This window comes from Vipera berus (assembly GCF_964194415.1).
Source record: "Vipera berus genome assembly, chromosome: 1".
Lineage (NCBI taxonomy): Eukaryota > Metazoa > Chordata > Lepidosauria > Squamata > Viperidae > Vipera > Vipera berus.
In genome coordinates this window covers 117,997,342-118,015,899 of record NC_138202.1, presented here as the reverse complement: position 1 = coordinate 118,015,899, position 18,558 = coordinate 117,997,342, and the positions used below count along the sequence as shown (strand labels likewise).

General features: G+C 40.2%; 2 protein-coding genes across 4 annotated transcripts; one reads left to right on the top strand and one right to left on the bottom strand.

Annotated features, from left to right (window-relative positions):
* Window positions 1-419: 419 nt before the first annotated feature.
* Window positions 420-7,595, bottom strand: YPEL4 (yippee like 4). 2 transcript variants are annotated; one of them, XM_081314740.1, is made up of 5 exons: window positions 7,445-7,595; window positions 5,251-5,574; window positions 4,573-4,616; window positions 2,080-2,188; window positions 420-1,507 (listed from the first exon to the last, which is right to left on the bottom strand). In XM_081314740.1, the coding sequence occupies exons 2-5, from the start codon at window positions 5,389-5,391 to the stop codon at window positions 1,418-1,420; spliced, it is 384 nt and encodes a 127-aa protein (XP_081170866.1). In that variant the 5' UTR covers window positions 5,392-5,574; window positions 7,445-7,595; the 3' UTR covers window positions 420-1,417. The 2 variants fall into 2 exon arrangements, with proteins under 2 accessions (XP_081170866.1, XP_081170867.1); XM_081314741.1 differs by lacking the exon at window positions 7,445-7,595 and adding an exon at window positions 6,903-7,052.
* Window positions 7,518-16,491, top strand: CLP1 (cleavage factor polyribonucleotide kinase subunit 1). Of its 2 annotated transcripts, none has more exons than XM_081314739.1 (3): window positions 7,518-7,614; window positions 13,867-14,491; window positions 15,753-16,491. In XM_081314739.1, exons 2-3 carry the CDS (start codon window positions 13,886-13,888, stop codon window positions 16,422-16,424), a joined length of 1,278 nt encoding a protein of 425 aa, XP_081170865.1. In that variant the 5' UTR covers window positions 7,518-7,614; window positions 13,867-13,885; the 3' UTR covers window positions 16,425-16,491. The 2 variants fall into 2 exon arrangements, with proteins under 2 accessions (XP_081170865.1, XP_081170864.1); XM_081314738.1 differs by lacking the exon at window positions 7,518-7,614 and adding an exon at window positions 12,630-12,705.
* Window positions 16,492-18,558: the final 2,067 nt, after the last annotated feature.

Genomic DNA, 18,558 nt, shown 5'->3' with positions numbered 1-18,558 from the left:
TTATGATAATTTTGAGTATGCAGTTTTGCCTGTGGGGATAAACATACTGGTTTGGGGTTGGTTGTTTTTTTTATTCTTTGGTATGAAGATTTCAAATTTATGTAGTCAGATAATACTTCTGGATTCCTTGCCAGGCTCAAGGTTGACTCAGCCTTCCATCCTTCCGAGGTAGGTAAAATGAGGACCCAGATTGTTGGGGGCAATTAAGCTGACTTTGTAATAATGCCACGGGGGGGGGTGGGGCGAAAGCCCTAATAAGCAGGCATATACATAGAATGAAGGCTATTGCTAAGCACATTGATTTGTGCTTAGATTGTAAGCCGCCCTGAGTCTTCGGAGAAGAGCGGGATATAAATGGGATTAAAATAAAATAAATAAATCTGCAAAGGAAGCAGGATGACAGAAGCTATTGATAGTATGGGTTGCTTGTTTTAAAATATAAAACAACTTTATTATACAAAAAAATTCCTGCGCTGGTGACAGTGCTGAAGTGTTGTTTCCCCCACATACACACACCTTCATGTATGGTAGGGGAATTGAGGGGAGGGGGTATAGTGCTCAGGGATTACAAGCACACGGTGGTTCACACCTAAATTAATGGACTCCATAGAATAAACCTGGGGGAAATACCATTGCAGTGTCTGGGAAAGGGACTGATAACTGCCATTTGGAGAGACTGTTCCTCTGTCCCCTACCTTCAGGATATCTTTTATCTCCCCATGTGATCTACACCATCTGCCCTTCAGTGCCCAATATCAGTAGGCTGATGTACAACTCTTAATTTCTCCTCAGAAAGGAGAAGGAACAATAATGCATTGAATCACTACTCTATCCAGCTCAATGCTGTCAACATTATCTGCCCAGTGTTATTCAGGGCCATAGTTGAAGTTCTGTCACAGCCCTTCTTTATTTAAGCTAGAGATACTGGAGACAATCTCTTCAGCTTTTAAGCGTCAAACTGATCTGTTGACCCTCCCCCAAACCATACCCTATGTCAGAGCCCTTGCTGTCACATTGCATTAAGTATTTTGTTTTTCTTACACAATGGACTGCCTAGTTCAAACCTGATTCCAGGTTCTCAGTTCTGGATGCTACAGTGTTAACGCTGACAAGTGCTGACGGGATGTAACATAACCTACACAGGCCAAGGAGAAACCAATCCAAAATCTCCCACTCTCTACCACCTGCATGTTTCCTCTTCTGCTCTAGGGGACAGGTGGGGTCCTCCAAACAGTCCAGCATTTCAGAAAGAGGCTTTGGGAGAAAGATCCTGGAAGCTCCATTCCCCTGGATGATGCTGTGCAGGAGATTGATAGAAGGGTAGCTGGGTTGGTTGTGCTGGGGTGCCACTTGTGGCAATGGGGTTACGAAAGAGCACGGCATGCTACGCAGGAGGGTATGAAGCCAGTCTTCTTTCTCAGTCCCAGCCATTGTCCTTCACCATATGTGACATCTCAATGATGTACTTCCCTTCTTTGTACTTCTGGCTGGTCTCGAAGGCTTGCTCCTGGCAAAGAAGGAAATAGGAGATACAAACCCAGCACTAAAAACTGATGTTTACTAGTTGGGTAATGAAAGGACTGCAAACAAACACCAAGCCTAGCATACAAATATTCTCTCCTATTAGATATAAACCTACCTACTTTAGAAAATGCCTCTCCTTCTCTAAAACCACCACAAAAATATAACTTTGCTACCATGAGATGGAATGGTAGGTGAAAGACAGCAAAGCTTCTAACAATCGTACTTCCATTGGGACCGTGTGACAAGCAGCAACGTATTCATAAATGTACAACGTGGTTTTGAGAGAGGCCATACAAAAGCTAGATTTTGCACTAGTCTTCCCAACTGGATAGCATCACAAGAATTGCTTTGATAGTTCTGATGATGTTACCTAGTTTGGGTAATGAAATGTCTGCAAGAAAATAACCAGGTACAAAGTGCACCAAGGATCCCTCATTTCAATCCCGAGCTACAAATATTCTCCTTTAAAGATTGCTTTCCTGTATCTCCTTGGTTTGTGTGCTTTCCAAAAAAACTTGATTACTAGAATTACATTTCTGAAAGGAATTTACTCACATATTTCCAGCCCAGTGTAGTCTTGCAGCTTTCACAAAATATATCGGCAACTGAATGGAGACCAGTGAGCAGAAGACGTTGCTCTGCTGGACCACAGCCCACATTAACCCTGTAATCAAAAGTCAGCATCTCATTTTGACTTTACGATGAATATGGCCCCAATTCTGTCCTGCCAGTAGCTTGCAAAAAACTAGGATGAGGAATATCCCTGTGCTATGATATCTGAAGTAATCATATGTTTTTTAAAACACAAGTAACTTTTATGAAGATATATTAGCTGGACTATGTTTTACTTACTTGCCTATAATAGTTTAGTAGTTTCGGTTTCCAGATGACAATGTACTGAATAGATTTTTAAAATGTGGGCATTTTACAATAATTATGTAATTTATACTTTATTAAGAAAAAATAAAACATTTTGTCAGGAAATCTGAAAACCCAACACAAGAAATAGAAAATGGATTCTAAATTTAATCTCAGAGCGGCCTCCAGTGGCAGAATGCAGGGTCTACAGGCAGTACATTGTGCTCAGAATATTAAAAATCGAGGCACATTAAAGCGTCTAGGCAGAGATAATTTGGATAATTCTATTTAATCTACTGAATCAAGGGAATCGCTAATTTTGTGCATTTCCATTTCTCATTCTTCCTAACTTTGTTTTGTGAATTTGGCTAGAAACAAAATAACTCTACATAAAAATGTTGCCCACATTTTAATGCATGCCTATTTAAACACATCAAACAAATGGCTTCATTATTTTAAATTAATACATATCAAGAGGTAGTTAAGTTCTCCTGTAAAATAGAATCAGGACATTGTGGTAGAAAGAAAAAGAAGTTAGATATTGTTATCTACAGTTTAATTTGATCTTACCTCAGTTATTTGGGTTTTACTGCATTACCAATCTCCCCTTCCTAAAGTGAAAGGTTACCATAATTTTATTTCTAACTACTGTTATGAAGAGCTATGTAATAAGGATGGAGCTTCTGCAGTGCAACAATTTGAAAATCAACTAGGAAGAGATAGTATTCTATTTAGATTTATTTCACATTATCACATTTAAAGGCAAAAGCAGATTAGAATTACCACAGGAGGAATATAACCATCACTTACTTACTAGTCAGCTTTTAAATAACTAATGCAGAAAATTCATCAGGACTGCCAAACAAGAATATAGAGGTAGTTCGTAATTTCCAACAGAGCTGGTCAAACAGATCTTTTGCTATAGTCAATTTCTATATTCCATTCACTTCAAGAAGAGTGGTTATTTCTGGAGCCAAAGGATTCTGCTCCAGAACAATTTGCTTGGCTGGGATCACTATCCACATCAGAGGTATATTACATCTCTGACTCAGTCTCACTGACTTGTAGTTGAGCTTTCTTCTGCTGAAGGCCAATTAGAAATAAAGAGAATGAAAATGATACATTTGTCAAAACCTTCTGCACTGTAAGCTCTATTTGTATACATCAGGGTCTTGAAACTTGGCAACTTCAAGATTTGTGGACTTCAATTCCCAGAATTCCTCAGCCAGCCATGCTGGTGGGGAATTCTTGGAGCTGGAAGTCCACAATTCTTAAAGTTGCCAAGTTTCAAGACCCCTGGTATACATTACAAAAATTGGTATTATAAATCAGGAGGATGATCAGCAATTTTCAAATCTCTGTAAATGGAACTTTAGCAATCATGTTATCAACCTTTGTATGGGAATTTGGAATTAATTTGATTCTTTTAAAGAACAGGGGAATGAATATTTGGGAGTTTAATGTGAGAGAAAAAATTGTTAAGAAAGATACCACTTTCTAGGAACTGAAAGGGAAAGATGTCATCTCTAATAATTAGAATCACTGACTAGACGATCTTTTAATTCCAAGACTGTATCCTCCTTTGGGGGTGGAGCTAAGAGAATTTCAGTGATACAATGCAATAGGTTGCGTTCCATTTAGAAAGCCTAATAAATGTCATGATGCTGGAGGCCCATTGCCAAGTTAAATAATGGCAATGATAACACATCAAAAGCAAAAATAGGACAGAAATGTCCCCATGTATTGTACGTGTGCTGGGAAGCCTATTTATTATGTGTTTTTATTTCCTATTTCTATTTCAGAGTTCAGTCAAATTAACCTTGGAGGCAGATGAGCTGTAAGAACGTTATGATACCGAGGATACTGAGCGAGATATGACAGATATATGTCATATATAGGTTATTTGGAGGAATACTAAATTCTATATCTCACTAGCTTTAATATATATATATATATATATATATATATATATATATATATATATATATATATATATATATATATATATATATATATATATATATATAGTGAAAGAGACCTCACAAGACTTAAATATTCTCCTCTTTTGCAAGAAAACTATTTTCTTCCATCCCAAGGCAAAAACTGTATGTTCGCCTGCTTCCACTGTTGCATGCTGCTCACCTGTATCCCATTCCCAACAAATAAAACCAATTGCAGGAGGACACTCACACAGAATTGAAAAGATAGGCACGACCATGACTTCCCTGGAAGGACTGTGGAAATAAAGTATAAAAGTTATGTCCTCTCCCTTATAAGATTGTTGAATCCCCTTCCCAAACCCAACTGCTCAGTAAGGATCCCAAGTTATAAGAAAGATCTAACTCTTCCTAAAAAGGTAAAGGTTCCCCCGCACATGTGTGCTAGTCGTTTCCAACTCTAGGGGCCGGTGCTCATCTCCGTTTCAAAGCCGAAGAGCCAGCGCTTGTCCGAGGACGTCTCCGTGGTCATGTGGCCAGCATGACTAGACGCCAAAGGCGCACGGAGCGCTGTTACCTTCCCACCGTAGTGGTCCCTATTTTTCTACTTGCATTTTTACGTGCTTTCAAACTGCTAGATTGGCAGAAGCTGGGACGAGTAACAGGCGCTCACTCTGTTACGCGGCACTCGGGATTTGACCTGCCAAACTGCCAATCTTCTGATTGACAAGCTCAGCGTCCTAACCCACTGAGCCACCAAGTCCCTAACTGTTCCTAGACAGACTGATATTTCTGGGAATCCCAGGAGCTGTAGTTAGGTAACCCCAAACAGGCAATGCTGTGAGGAGGCACAATGCCAGAGTCTGGTTGGGCCACAGATAAATGATAGGTATAACTAAGCTTGTCACTGTGATCCTGAGAGCACACATACCTTGGAGATGAGCTCATCATGTTTGGCCAGGTGTGCCCTGCAGTGGACACAGCTGTAAGTCCGGTGGCACCGGGGCAGGTAACTGCGGAAAGTTTTGGCAGGAAGACAGGCGGCTGGTGGCACTGGCTCACAGCTGGGCATGACAGGCTGGAGAGCAATGCCTTGCCGAGGTGGGGGAGCTGGCGCTGTGCAGCCCCCACATAAACGATCACAAGTGAAGCAGCGAAGCAGGTTGGCTAAAGCCGTTTTTCAAAAAAGTGAAATTTGGGGGGGCTGCACTGCCAGGCCCCCCCCAGATGAGAACCAGACCGAAAGGGGAGACACCTAGTGAGAGAAAAGGGGAAGGAATAAGCAGAGGAGCAATGCAAACCTCCTTGCACCATTGGAGGCTGGGAAACGGAAGCAATGGACCTTGTCATGCATGTTCAAAACGAGCATTAAAGTTGAGGGTGATCAAACAAAACTCTTGTCAAGTGATTTCAGCTGGCCAAATGGAGATCCTCAAGTCACATTATTGTTCTACACACCAGTTTCAGGAATTTTTTCAAGATGAAGAAAGCTACAGAAGTTTAGATTTTGTTTTTCCCCTGGCCCAAGAACCTTACAATAGATGCTCAACTGCCATAATAATGATGAATTACTTCCCTGTCAAGGACTGTAAAAACAATACAGTATGCTTTTTTTTTACATACTTCCCAAACTTCTATAACTCACTTTCTTAAGTATGCTTAATACTGCAGATTTGGGATGAGCCACATCCCTTACCTGAATTAAAAGTATTACTTTTTTCATCTTAATTGCCCAGCCGATTTAGAAAGTTTTTATTTTGTCCTTTAAGACAGTAACACTCATGCTGTCAGACATTATGTCAGTAACCCAGTATCATCAATTATCAGTCATGATGTTGAGATGGACAGCCGTATAATTTGAAGAAGTCCTTGTCATACGCCAAAATATCACCTGCCAAAAGCTATCAAGCTGTCATCGAGTTTCATTATATTATTTCTAGCATGACAACCCAGAATTAACTGCATTACAGTTTAAAACTTATCTATTCGAACAAGCCGGCCTGGTCTGATGGGTTTGGGGTTTTAACATTGTTTTTAACTAACTTACTACATTGGGCACAATCATTTAACTTTAAATCTTGTATCCTGTATTCTTATTTTTATTGCCCTGTACACCGCCCTGAGTCCTTCGGGAGAAGGGCGGTATATAAATCAATTAATCAATCAATCAATCAAATAAATAAATAAATAAATAAATAAATAAATAAATAAATAAATAAATAAATAAATAAATAAATAAATAAATAAATACTGTAATGCACAGACCTCGTTCTTAAAGGTCTCCTGAGTAGCTGCTAGCAATAGCTACCGATAATGTATCTTTTCCCAACGCATTCCTACTTATTAAATGTCTCCTCCCCCCCCACCGCCACCATCATCCGTGCTTGTGAAAGTCGTCTTCCAGGGACTCGATAACACGGCTCACCATGCCCGTTCATTCAAACTCGCCTACTCCCCCGTTCTGACAGCTTCCACTCCCGTGAGCTCGCTCCCTGCCGGCAAGAAACAGGCATTACACCTCAGCAAGCTGACTTTTCGGGAGCCCCCACGTCTGCGCGTTTGTCCCCCTGGCGATTGGCAAACCTGGTTCCGTCCCGCAGCGAATCACACGTGGGAAGGGGTCGAGTCTGCCAGCGACTCCGGAATTCCTAACCGCTCGGCTTTCGATTAATGCAGTAAAAAAAAAATCGTCTTGCTACGCCCGGGCGCAAACTTGTATTGCGTCGCTTATCGTTCTCCCCCCTGTTCCCGTCCGCTTCCTCCTCTCTTGGAAGGAGCAACGAACGAAGCGGGGGGAGGAGGGGGGGGAAAGAGAGAAAGAAACGAGGGGGCCCCCCCGAGAAAAATAAGTGAAAGTGGGAGGAGCCCGAAGACCGACCGCGTTAATCACCGCAGAGTCTGACTCACGTGTCTGCCTGCGCGGAAAGAAAATAAAGGCGGCGTGGGGAAGTTCCCCGCCGCGGGACTCGCTCCCGGCGGGGATCTCGGGGAGAGGATGGAAGGGCGGACCGGGTGGCGGCTTTTTTCCGCTGCCCAGTGAAAGACGGCTCTTCGGCCGAGCTAAGGGGAAGGGAGGGAAAGTTTCGGCGGCGGCGACGCCTGATCTGCCCTTCTCCGCTGCTCACCTTGAAACCTGCTTCCCGGGGGGACTCGCTCCGTCTCTGCCTGTTCCGGCTGTGGCTCCTCGCGGGGTCGTAGCAAGGGGACAGCCGCTTCAGAGCAGCTCCAGGGCTGTTTTGGTTGCACCGTCTGTAGCCGACTGTGGCGATGTGTTGTGGAACCGCATCATAACATTGTGAGTCATCCATCCCTCCTCCTCCTCCTCCTCCTCTTCCTCCTCCTCTCCCCCTCCCCCCTCCTTTTCAGTCTCCCGCTACGTCAGAGCGGGGTCGGAGACACGGATCGTGGAAGGAGGGGACGAGCTGGAGTCACCCCGACAGGGACGCTGAGTGGAGAGGAGGCCCCGGCAGGCCTGCACGCGGCGCTCTGGGGCAGAAAGGCGGCCGGGGAGGAAAGGGGTAGCTGAGAGAAGACGGGCGCACCGGAGCCCTGGCAGGGAGAAAGGCGCGCAGGGATCGCGCTCCCCTCCGTTGCTGCTTGGGGCAAACTCTGACGCAGGGAGAGAGAGACGCAGCGTAAGGGTCACCGCCGGCTGGAAAGCTGCAATCTCGCTTTTCGAGGTGCTCCGTCCAGACCAGCCCTCGATCCCAACATGTCCGATGCTTCAGGAATTGGATCCAGGACCCTCGCTGCCTCCTTCTCCGGCGCATGTGATACTCCAGCGTATGAAAGCCCGAAGCCTCACAATTTGTTACTTCTCGGCTTCCAATTCCTTGCCAGCCTCGCCATTGCTCAGTCCTCCTCTCTTGTCCTCCAAACTGACATCCCCTCCTGGCTAGGTCCGCAGGGTTATGATATCCCCAAGGAGAACCTATTTCCAGATGTGGGCTTGGAGTTTAAAAGTAAATAATTGCTTGACAGATTATTTTGGCACCATAAAACCACACGGGACTTTAGGTGTTGATATCTATAGGCGCTGAATTGCAATCGTTTAGTACAGGATGCTTCTAAACGGCAGGAAGAAAAATTAGATCCCATTACAAAGATTAATAAACCTTCACTTATCAACAAATATATACCAAAAATCCCAACCCAAACGTGCCTCCATACAAGCTTTGATTATTACTGAGACAGATTCTAGAATACTGGTAGTACCAGTCTTCAAGATAGGTTTGGCACCCATGATTGCTGTAAGGGCTTCTACAATCAGCAAATCTATTTGCCATGTGCATTGCTTGTGAGTCCTGATCGATTGCTTGCATTTGCTTGTCTTGAGAGGCTATCATTATGTCTGGCACTGAAAACCATGACAGCCCATCTTGGAACCAATAAGAATTTATTAGAAACCTTGATGGCCACAGGCTGAAACTTATGTTAAGTACTGGTAAACCTAGTCCTAAATTGCTATGCTAGATAATGTTCTCGGATTAATCTATAATTCACTAAATTGCAGACAGCTCAGTCTGTCCTGATTTTAAGACTGGAAGGAAATGTCCCTTTGGAGCCTTTGTGGTACCTTTATTGGACTGTTACTGCATTTTAGAACATGACTAGTATGCATCATGTTACTTTCACCAGTACTAACTTCTAATTAGTAATTCACATTTAGAAAACAATGGAATAGTGGAAATTGTTCTTTTGGGAGTACTTTGTTATTACAATCACAAGCACAATATTTGGACTGCCATTCCAAATTGGTTAAATTTTCTTCAGGGCTTTCGTCAGTCATGCTGGACATAGAAACATCTGGAAGCTGTTTAACTTTCCATCCTCCCTTCATGGCCACAAGAACAACTCTCTCTGACACTGGCAAGTGTATCAAAGATGACTTCATTTTTGCTGGATATAATAGGGCTATAACAAAAGAGCGATTGAGATAGCAGTATCTAAATTTGATGAATAAATCTCTTGTATTGTGTTATACTTTGTTTCTTTATCCCCAAATATTTTCTCTTTTTAACTCTACAACCTCTTTAGTCTATTTCAACTTAGCTTATAGTCAAAGCAGTCTTTCCCCTGCTTGTCACAAAGGCTGTCTACTCTATTGTTGGTTATCATTAACAAAAGAATATGACAAGAGAAATATCTTTATACATATGAGTGACTGCAACCACTTACTGTTATACCGTAGTTTACAGTTCTGGTCGTCACACTTTAAAAAACTGATTCAGAATTGGAAAAGGTGCAGAATAAGACAAGTACAATACTCTAGGAGAGGAGAAATTATATTTGGGGATTTTCAATCTAAAATGAGAATAAGTATAACATATATAAGACATAATATATTATTATTAAATATAGTAGACAGACAGGCAGGCGGGAAATACATGAAAAACTAAACATCAGAAGGAATCTGATAGAGTAACAGGTTTCAAAAGAGATAACTTGTGAACTGCAACTTTATTAAAATGAATACATGAAATAAAGAAGTAAATGAGGACTAAAACTGGTGACAATGAATGATGGAAGATAGGGGTTAGTTAAAGAGAAGGATTTGAACATATACATTAGATAAGATGGAAATTGCAACTTTAAGAGGAAATGATGCTCAGTTTGATGGCATTAAAATGAAACTAGGCAAATTCATGAGGGATAAGATTATCACTGGCTACCAGTCATGACTAGTATTACAGGAATACTAATGACCAACCAACATGAATTAAAGGACATTAACACATTGCCCAGAAACATTTGGGTGGCTAATGGAAGGATAGAATGAACACAACTGTAAGCATTTGCTTTAATCCAACAGGGAAGTTCCAGCAAAATTTGGAAGCAAAATTGCTTCAAAAATTATATTAATAAATTTTGAAAAAATATTCTATAATCCATATTCCCAGTTCTAGACTAGTAGTTTTCCTTTCTCTTACATTCACTCAATAGGAACTTTGCAGTCCCTATTGTCAATTTCCATTATAGGTCTATTACAGGTAGTCCTCATTTAGTGATTTCTTCATGCAGTGACCATTTTCAGTTATGACTGTGATGAAAAAGTAATTTTATGACCAGTCCTCAAATTTATCTGGAAAGCAAAGGAAAACAAAAATAAGTTCATGAACACAGTTGTGGTTTCACTTTGTGATGCTTTGGTTAACAACCAAGTTGCTGATCCCAATTGTGGTCACTAAATGAGGGTTTAAACTTATCTAATTCACATTAGGCCAAGATAAAAGTAACAGTCAAGCTCTATTTACCAACATTTCGGTGCCATGATTATATGAAAAAGAGAATATGACATAAAACTGCAATCTTATGCTTGCTGATTTGTAATCCCCATTACACTCAATATGACTTATTTTTGAGTGAAATGCAGGAATGCATTTGCACAATTCAAAAGGATTCCAACACCATTCACTGTTCATAAAAGCATCATCACAATGAAGGGAAAGAACTGCCTGACCAATAAGGTATCAAGGGCAGATGGCAAGAATATACAGAAGGACTGTCTGCCAACAACAGAGGCCCTGTTCCTCAGGATAATGAGGAAAGGGAAGCAGAAATAGAGTCAGTCATCCTTCAGGAAGAAGCCATGTTGACAAGGTCCTAGATGTTACCATTCATGCAGAATAGCGGAACCATCACAGCCTTGTGCCAGAAAATTTGGGAAATGAACACATAGCCAAAAGATTGGGGGGGGGGGGGGAAATCAGTGTTAATTCCACTGCCAAAAATAGGATGATTGCAAGGATCTCTCCAATTATTGCACAATTGTCCTCATCCTTCATACTAGCAATTTGCGATTATCAAGAATATCAAAAGAACATCTACATCTGCTTTATGGACTACAAGAAGGGCTTTGATTGTGCTGATCATGACATATGGAGGGCCCTAAAAGAACTAAGGGTACCAACACATCTGATCAATTAGTGTAGTCCTTATACACAAATCAGGAAGTTACTGTGCAAACATCACATGATGACACTGATTGGTTCAATATAGAGAAAAAGTGTGGCAAGACTACATGTTTTCACCTTTATTCAACTTCTATGCTGAAGTAATCATAGAAAGCTAGAACTTGAAGAATCAAAACTCAAGAGTTAAGATTGGAGGAAGGAAGATCAACAATCTTTGATATTCTGATGACACAATTCTCCTCTCAGAAACCAAAGAAGGCCAGAAACATCTGATTAAAAGGATTAAAGATGCGAGCAAGAAATTTGGCCACTTTCTGAACATCAAAAAGACCAAGCTCATGATCACTGCGAGAAATGGAAATATCAAAATAACGGTTGGCAGTGAAGAGATCAGATGCATGCAAGAATTCACTTTTTTAGGGTTGCAGATTGATCAAGGCAATGAATGCATTCGAGCGTATAAAACTAGTCATATCGCTGGAAGGTAAAATCCCAAAATTCTGCCTTACTTATTTTAGTCATGTCATGCAATCAAACTCACTGGAGTTTGATATTTTATATTTGTTTGATATTTCAAACTGGAGTTTGATATTTCACACCAGCTAGAGCATAAAACAACTGAAAAAAGCCATGCAAGATCAGAAAAAGTTGAGACAACTGGTCCCTAGAATCACTGAGAATCAGAAACGACTGAACAAATAGCAGCACCATCATCATGAGTGAACATCAGATTTTGCTGTAAGTAGTATCCTTGTGGCATCTTACATCCTCTGTTCTGCTGTTGACACTAAACTCAACTCTAAAAGGTTCTGCTGTGGAGGAGAACTGCAACAGAATAAAAATGGGAAATTGCATATTTTTCTAGTACTTCTCCCTAGAACAGAAAGCAGCAAGTAGTCATTTTTAGTACTGAGAACTTGAAAGTTCAGCACTCCTCCCTTCAAAAACATAGCTAGTCGCAATGTAGCAATACAGAGAAATAAGAATGCTTTTTGCAAGGATCAAACCACCAAGTAATATTTACTAAGCTGGAGAAGCTATCGTATATAGAAGTATGGAGTTAGAAACAATTCTCCCTTTCCTAGAAGTATCACAGTTTGACTCGATAATCCACCAATCACGGCACTTCTTAGTTCACCGTTGTAAAGTATCTAAGGAAGAGATATCTGAAGCGCTCTTCGTGGCGTTGACAAAAAGAAAGAAACAGGTTGACAGTCGTCCTAATCGTTTGACATAAAACTACGTTTCCCAGAAGGAGGCGAACAGGATTTCCTCACTCGCCTTTTGTTTCGTACACACCGACAAACTACATTTCCCTTGTGCCGCCGGGCGAGGAGGCTTCCTTGAAACCAGTGAATATCACGTGGCTCCCTAACGGTCATGCTTCCTTCACTTCCGGAGTTACTGGCACTTCCGTGGTCAAATCGATTCAAGACTAGAGCGGTTGGATCCCTGTGGATTTAATTTAATCGGTGGGTGGATTTCTGCCAGCTTTCTTCACGGTTCTGACTCCGTTACTATAGGGGGTGGCTCAACTTTTCAGCTGTTCCGTCCACCGGGCGGCTCCTTTCTTTCTTGGGAACATTTCATTCTTGGCTCCGCCTTAGTCTCGCTGTTTTCCATGTGTTGTTTTGGTAGTTGATGAAACGATGGGATTGAAATCCCTTTGGGAGAGGCGTCTCTTAGCTTTTATCAGCTCACACTATAAATCCTTAACATTTTTCAGTGATTTTCCTGATTGATTGATTGCATGCTAGCGATCACGTAGATAAGATTTCATCGGTGAGTTTTTATGACGCTGAAACAATAAAAATGTGACTAACTACAGCGCAGTTTTCATCTGTTAGCTGCATGGCAAACCCCAACTAGTTTTCCAAAGTTGAGCACGATCGTTCCTGATGATGACTTAGATGGGGGAACCAAAAGAAAATCCTAGTGTTGTGAAAGACACTGTATCCTGGAAGACCTCAATAGGAAATTACTTTTGCATTTTTGTTAAGTCATCAGCAAAAACTTTAACTGGAACCTCAGAAACTAGAGCTGTACATTGAAAAGAGCGATTATCCAATTGTAATTTAAGCCCACAGTGTCTTTAGAGAGTTTCTTTTAATAATAACAACAACAACAACTATGTATGCACACTTTCAGTATGTGGTCTCTATTTTACTATGTATTATAAAAAGAAAGGAATGACTTTTTGTTCATACAGTCAATACATTATAAGGAATTAGCATTATGAAGCAATCAAAGTGGTTTAGGCCAACATCATGGCTACCAAAAAATGGTTGGTCTCTGGGAAAGTATTGAGTATTTTCAACTATATTCAATTATCCCAAATCCTTCCAAATTGGCTTCTCTTGGATATCGAGACTAAAGTTCCCAAGATTTCAACCAACATTAGTTTCTGATACTAAAGAGAGTTGTAATCCAACATACAAAGAGAGATCCAGTTTAGGAACAGTTAGTTAGACCATAAATATGAAATTAAAATTTGTTCACCTTTTGGGAGAACATATTTAGGGGAGAAACTCTCACTATTTCATATAAAAAGATTTTGAAAGAATTTTTAGTAAGTCTGGCATTCAACAATTTTTTTAAAAATGATTTTGTTAAATTACGCTTTGTCCTCATAGAATTTGTGAATAAGTCCATATGGCAGAGGAGACTGGAGATGAAAAGAAACTGGTTGCCAAGTTTGAGCTGGAGAGAGAGACCGAACTCCGCTTTGAAGTTGAGGCCTCACAAACTGTCCAGCTGGAACTTATGACAGGCATGGCTGAAATCTTTGGAACTGAACTGACACGAAACAAGAAATTCACCTTTGATGCTGGTGCTAAAGTTGCTGTATTTACCTGGCATAGTTGTTCTGTGCAACTAACTGGTCGGACTGAAGTAGCTTATGTCTCCAAAGATACGCCCATGCTTCTCTACCTCAACACTCACACAGCTCTGGAGCAAATGCGATGGCAGGCTGAGCGTGAAGATGAGCGGGGACCTCGGGTGATGGTGGTGGGCCCCACAGATGTAGGCAAGTCAACGGTCTGCCGCCTGCTATTGAATTATGCTGTGCGTCTTGGACGCCGACCCACATTTGTGGAACTGGATGTAGGCCAGGGCTCAATTTCAATCCCAGGCACTATGGGAGCACTCTATATTGAACGACCTGCAGATGTTGAAGAAGGATTCTCTGTTCAAGCCCCCCTGGTTTATCATTTTGGGTCTACCACACCTGGCACAAACATCAAACTCTATAACAAAGTAAGTATTGTGTGAGGAAATAAGCTATGACATGGTGGACCTTTGCATAAAGTTTAGCTCCATAAATGATCTCAGAATAGAAATTTGGGATAGAAATTTGAGGCATCATTTTTAATTGCACCATTGTCTGGTTTCTTTGGGCCTTTGTGGAATAGCTTTTCCTGTTTTCTTTACATGGAGAAAAGGTATGATAATTAGAAATCAAATGTCTTCATTCCCTTGATTACTAAATGGTATGTATAAACAGGAGATGACTATAGTCATTTTGCTCCAATTATGAATGCCATTTGGACTGTGCTTGGTCATTCCCAAAGCAATAGCCTGGCTAACATAATAGGTAATGAGAGAGAAATTACCATGATGAGTTGTTTAACATACAAAACTCACTCATAGAGGAAGAAAAAGTAGAATTTCTCTTTCGTGAATTTTGGAGCCAATGAGTATACGCTATTTAGATAACTATTAATTAAGATTTTGTAAAGGTATGAAGAGCTCACTCCACTACCTTTGACAACTGGGTTTTGTACAAGTGTAATTAAAAAACCTCAGAAACAATTGTTTAGGCCTGCTATAGGAAATGTAGTTGTGGTTTGTTAGCTTTGATTTATAATATAATGTATTTTATAAACACAACTTGTATCAAGAATACAGCCAGGTAAAAGGAGTCATCTTAATCTATAATCAGTGTTTATTTACTTTATCATGTTAACCTGGTTTATTGGAAGCCTGATTCAAATATAATTGTAGGTTAAGTCTTGCTATACTTATGATAAAGAGGATTAGGAATGCAGGCTTGGTGACCCTGAATCAGGATGCAAAGTAATGATTTATCCAAGATTTATTAGGATACATCCAAGATTTATCAGGTTGAGGAGTGGGTTACATAATGAGTAGAGATTTGAAATATGAGTGGTGTTTTCAGGATCTTTGCGGTAGCAACTATTTAAAACTGTTAAGAGGGAAACGGTTAAACTTTAATGGGAAAGCATTTTAGCTCATGAGTTTTAGTAGCTGGCTAAAATATTGTGGACAAGACATGAGAGCTTAAGAAAGCAAACTAGCCTCTGATGTGCTATGACAAATAAATGGTCTTTGCCTAAGGGCAGCTTCATAACTTTTAAAAAACTCTCACAGGTATGAACTTTTGAAGGGCTGAGGCTTCCAAAAAGGATTAGCTTCACTTCATGTCCTAAGTGTTTTATCCCATGAGTTTTGTAACTTCCTGTTACATTATGTGCTTCTGTTTCTTGTTTTTGTGTAGATCACATCTCGCTTGGCTGATGTGTTTAATCAGCGCTGTGAAGTGAACCGGAGAGCTTCCATCAGTGGCTGTATCATCAATACTTGTGGCTGGGTAAAGGGATCTGGATATCAGGCACTTGTACATGCTGCTTCTGCTTTTGAAGTTGATGTTGTTGTAGTGTTGGATCAAGAACGCCTCTACAATGAATTGAAACGTGATCTGCCTCACTTTGTTCGAACTGTGCTACTTCCCAAATCCGGTGGAGTAGTAGAGCGCTCTAAAGATTTCCGGCGCGAGTTTCGTGATGACCGCATACGTGAATACTTCTATGGCTTCCGAGGGTGCTTCTATCCACATGCTTTTGATGTCAAGTTCTCTGATGTTAAGATATATAAAGTGGGAGCGCCCACTATCCCGGACTCATGTCTGCCTTTGGGCATGTCACAGGAAGACAATCAACTCAAGCTAGTCCCAGTTACACCCGGCCGTGACATGGTTCATCATCTGCTAAGTGTTAGTACTGCTGATGGCACTGATGAGAACATCTCTGAGACCAGTGTGGCTGGTTTCATTGTGGTAACTGGAGTAGATCTGGAACGCCAAGTGTTCACAGTGCTTTCACCAGCACCACGCCCATTGCCAAAGAATTTCCTGCTCATCATGGACATTCGTTTCATGGATCTCAAGTAGAGTCCAGACTGGAAAAGTTCCACCAAATTCCTGGTAGCTCTTTTACAAATAAAATTACAATCTTAAATGGAATAATTGCCGTACAAAATGGAGATAACAGAAAAGAAACATAAGAAGGGAGTACAGTAGAAGCCGAGTCATTTGAAAGGGGAAAAAAACAGTTCTATTTTTTATCATTTATTAGAAAGAATTCTCAAACATGTATCTGAGAAGATTCATAGATTTTGACTCATGAACAATATAATAGATAAAAGAGTTGTGGTCTTGGAAACTACTTGGTTTGCATTTTTCCTTGAGCCTCTTGTTCTGAAGTGGATTTTGTCTCATATGTTCATTCTATAGGCATCCATCCAAAATGTATAAACATGGAAGTAGTTAGTGATGTACATTTTGAATAATCCCTCTATCACTGACCTCCCCATATTGATGGAGAATATTTGAAGAATAGATGTATTGGCATTTTGCAGGCATAATTAGAAAATTTTATAGGATTAGAAATTTTATTTGCACTGAGGTTCCAATTCTTAAAAACTGTAATTGTAGTTTTAAAGTCTGAATCTATTCTCTTTTAATAAATTCCAAAAATACGAGTAGTATTTGTGTTCCTGTCTATGTAACACAATGATTTCTAGGACCCATAAGAATTGAATTTACAAAAAGAGATCTTACAATCTTGCAAGTTATTTTGACTTTGCACTATATTAGTTAACTGTTAGTGCAAAGAGAAAGTTTTACATGCAAAAAACCATGAACAGATTTCACAGTGTTCAAGTAGCCAAGATACTCCCCTTTGTCCCTTCTTTCTTAATAGTAACAAAAATCCTCTCATCATCAGATGACTCAGGACTCCCTGCTGATCCAGGAAATTATGATTTACTGAACTTCAGCAGCATCTTAAAACAACTCTTGACAAAATGCTTGTTCTTCCTAGATCTATTTAATACTCTTCTCATTAGATAAAACTCACTATTCTCTGTTAAATAAAGATAACTTTATTTAGCTACCCAGGTGGGAATGAAATCCAAGAAATAAACAACTTTAACTTGGAGATGGTCACAGTCTCTTTTATTAAAATATCGTCACCTCAACAGCAAACTTCTGTATAAGAATATTTCTCTTCCTTGGTTTCTAGGAAATTTAATGATATCAAAAGTGATTTCAGTGCAATAATTATAGTGCCGTCTTAAAGTTTCTACAATATAACCATTAAATTGGTCTAACCTTAATCCAGATTGATTTTTAAGGTACAGCAATACTTTCCTTTAATTCAAATGGCACTATGGAGGTGTATAATCTATAAACAAGATTGCTCTTCATTCCTCTCATCTTGATGACACTTACAAAATACAAAGATGGAGTGAATTCTCCTGATATAGTCCAGAACACCATATAGATTCTGATGCTGATTCTTTTTCTGTATCATGCTTGTTCAGTCCTACAACTAATATGATTTATGTCGAACACTCATTCAGGTGATAAAATAAATTCAGAGTCTTAAGTGAGCTGAGATTAGGTGAAGTCTTTCTGGGGATCCCTGGGGAAGCAATGGCAGACTGAAATCAGCACTGCAGAGAGCTGAGCCAATGTCAGTGATGGAAAGAGAAGCCAGTGAATGGATCAGCTCTCCGAACTCCTCATATTTTTTTCTTTTTTCTCCTTTTTTCCCCCTTTGGTCTTTTAACTGTTTTTTTTAGATGATATTATTTTTATTATTGTTGTAATTTTAAACTTCAATGAAAATTATTTTAAAAAGTTTAGGTGGAACCTTTCTTGTCTTCTTCCTGTTGTACTCTGCACACTTAACAGATGTTCAGAGAAATTCATCCAGCTTGTTCAAAATAATATGCACCATTTATATGTGGCAAGCTTTTGTGATTCTGGAGACTAAAGTTACATGCTAAAATGCTACCCCTGAATTCAGTTGTGAATCAAAATATTTTAGCATCCTATTGCCTTTTATTAGTTTGCTGATGCTTTTCACTGGGGAAAGGCTAATTTGTAGCTATAGTGTAATGCAATCTATACTTCAAAATTGTCACACCATGTTGATGAGTTACTGTACATCATTTATTCCGGGAGGTTTTGTGCCGAATGATAAGAATGGCTGGTTCCAAGCATTAAAAAACAAGGGGGT

Excerpts from the sequence above, each read along its gene's own strand:
- YPEL4 (XM_081314740.1), bottom strand. The coding sequence starts at position 5,391 with ATGCCCAGCTGTGAGCCAGTGCCACCAGCCGCCTGTCTTCCTGCCAAA. Across the intron at positions 2,189-4,572 it reads GCCTATCTTTTCAATTCTGT|GGTTAATGTGGGCTGTGGTC; the intron begins GTGAGTGTCCTC and ends TTTTGATTACAG. Across the intron at positions 1,508-2,079 it reads CTACACTGGGCTGGAAATAT|GAGCAAGCCTTCGAGACCAG; the intron begins GTGAGTAAATTC and ends CTTCTTTGCCAG.
- CLP1 (XM_081314739.1), top strand. The coding sequence starts at position 13,886 with ATGGCAGAGGAGACTGGAGATGAAAAGAAACTGGTTGCCAAGTTTGAG. Across the intron at positions 14,492-15,752 it reads ACATCAAACTCTATAACAAA|ATCACATCTCGCTTGGCTGA; the intron begins GTAAGTATTGTG and ends GTTTTTGTGTAG.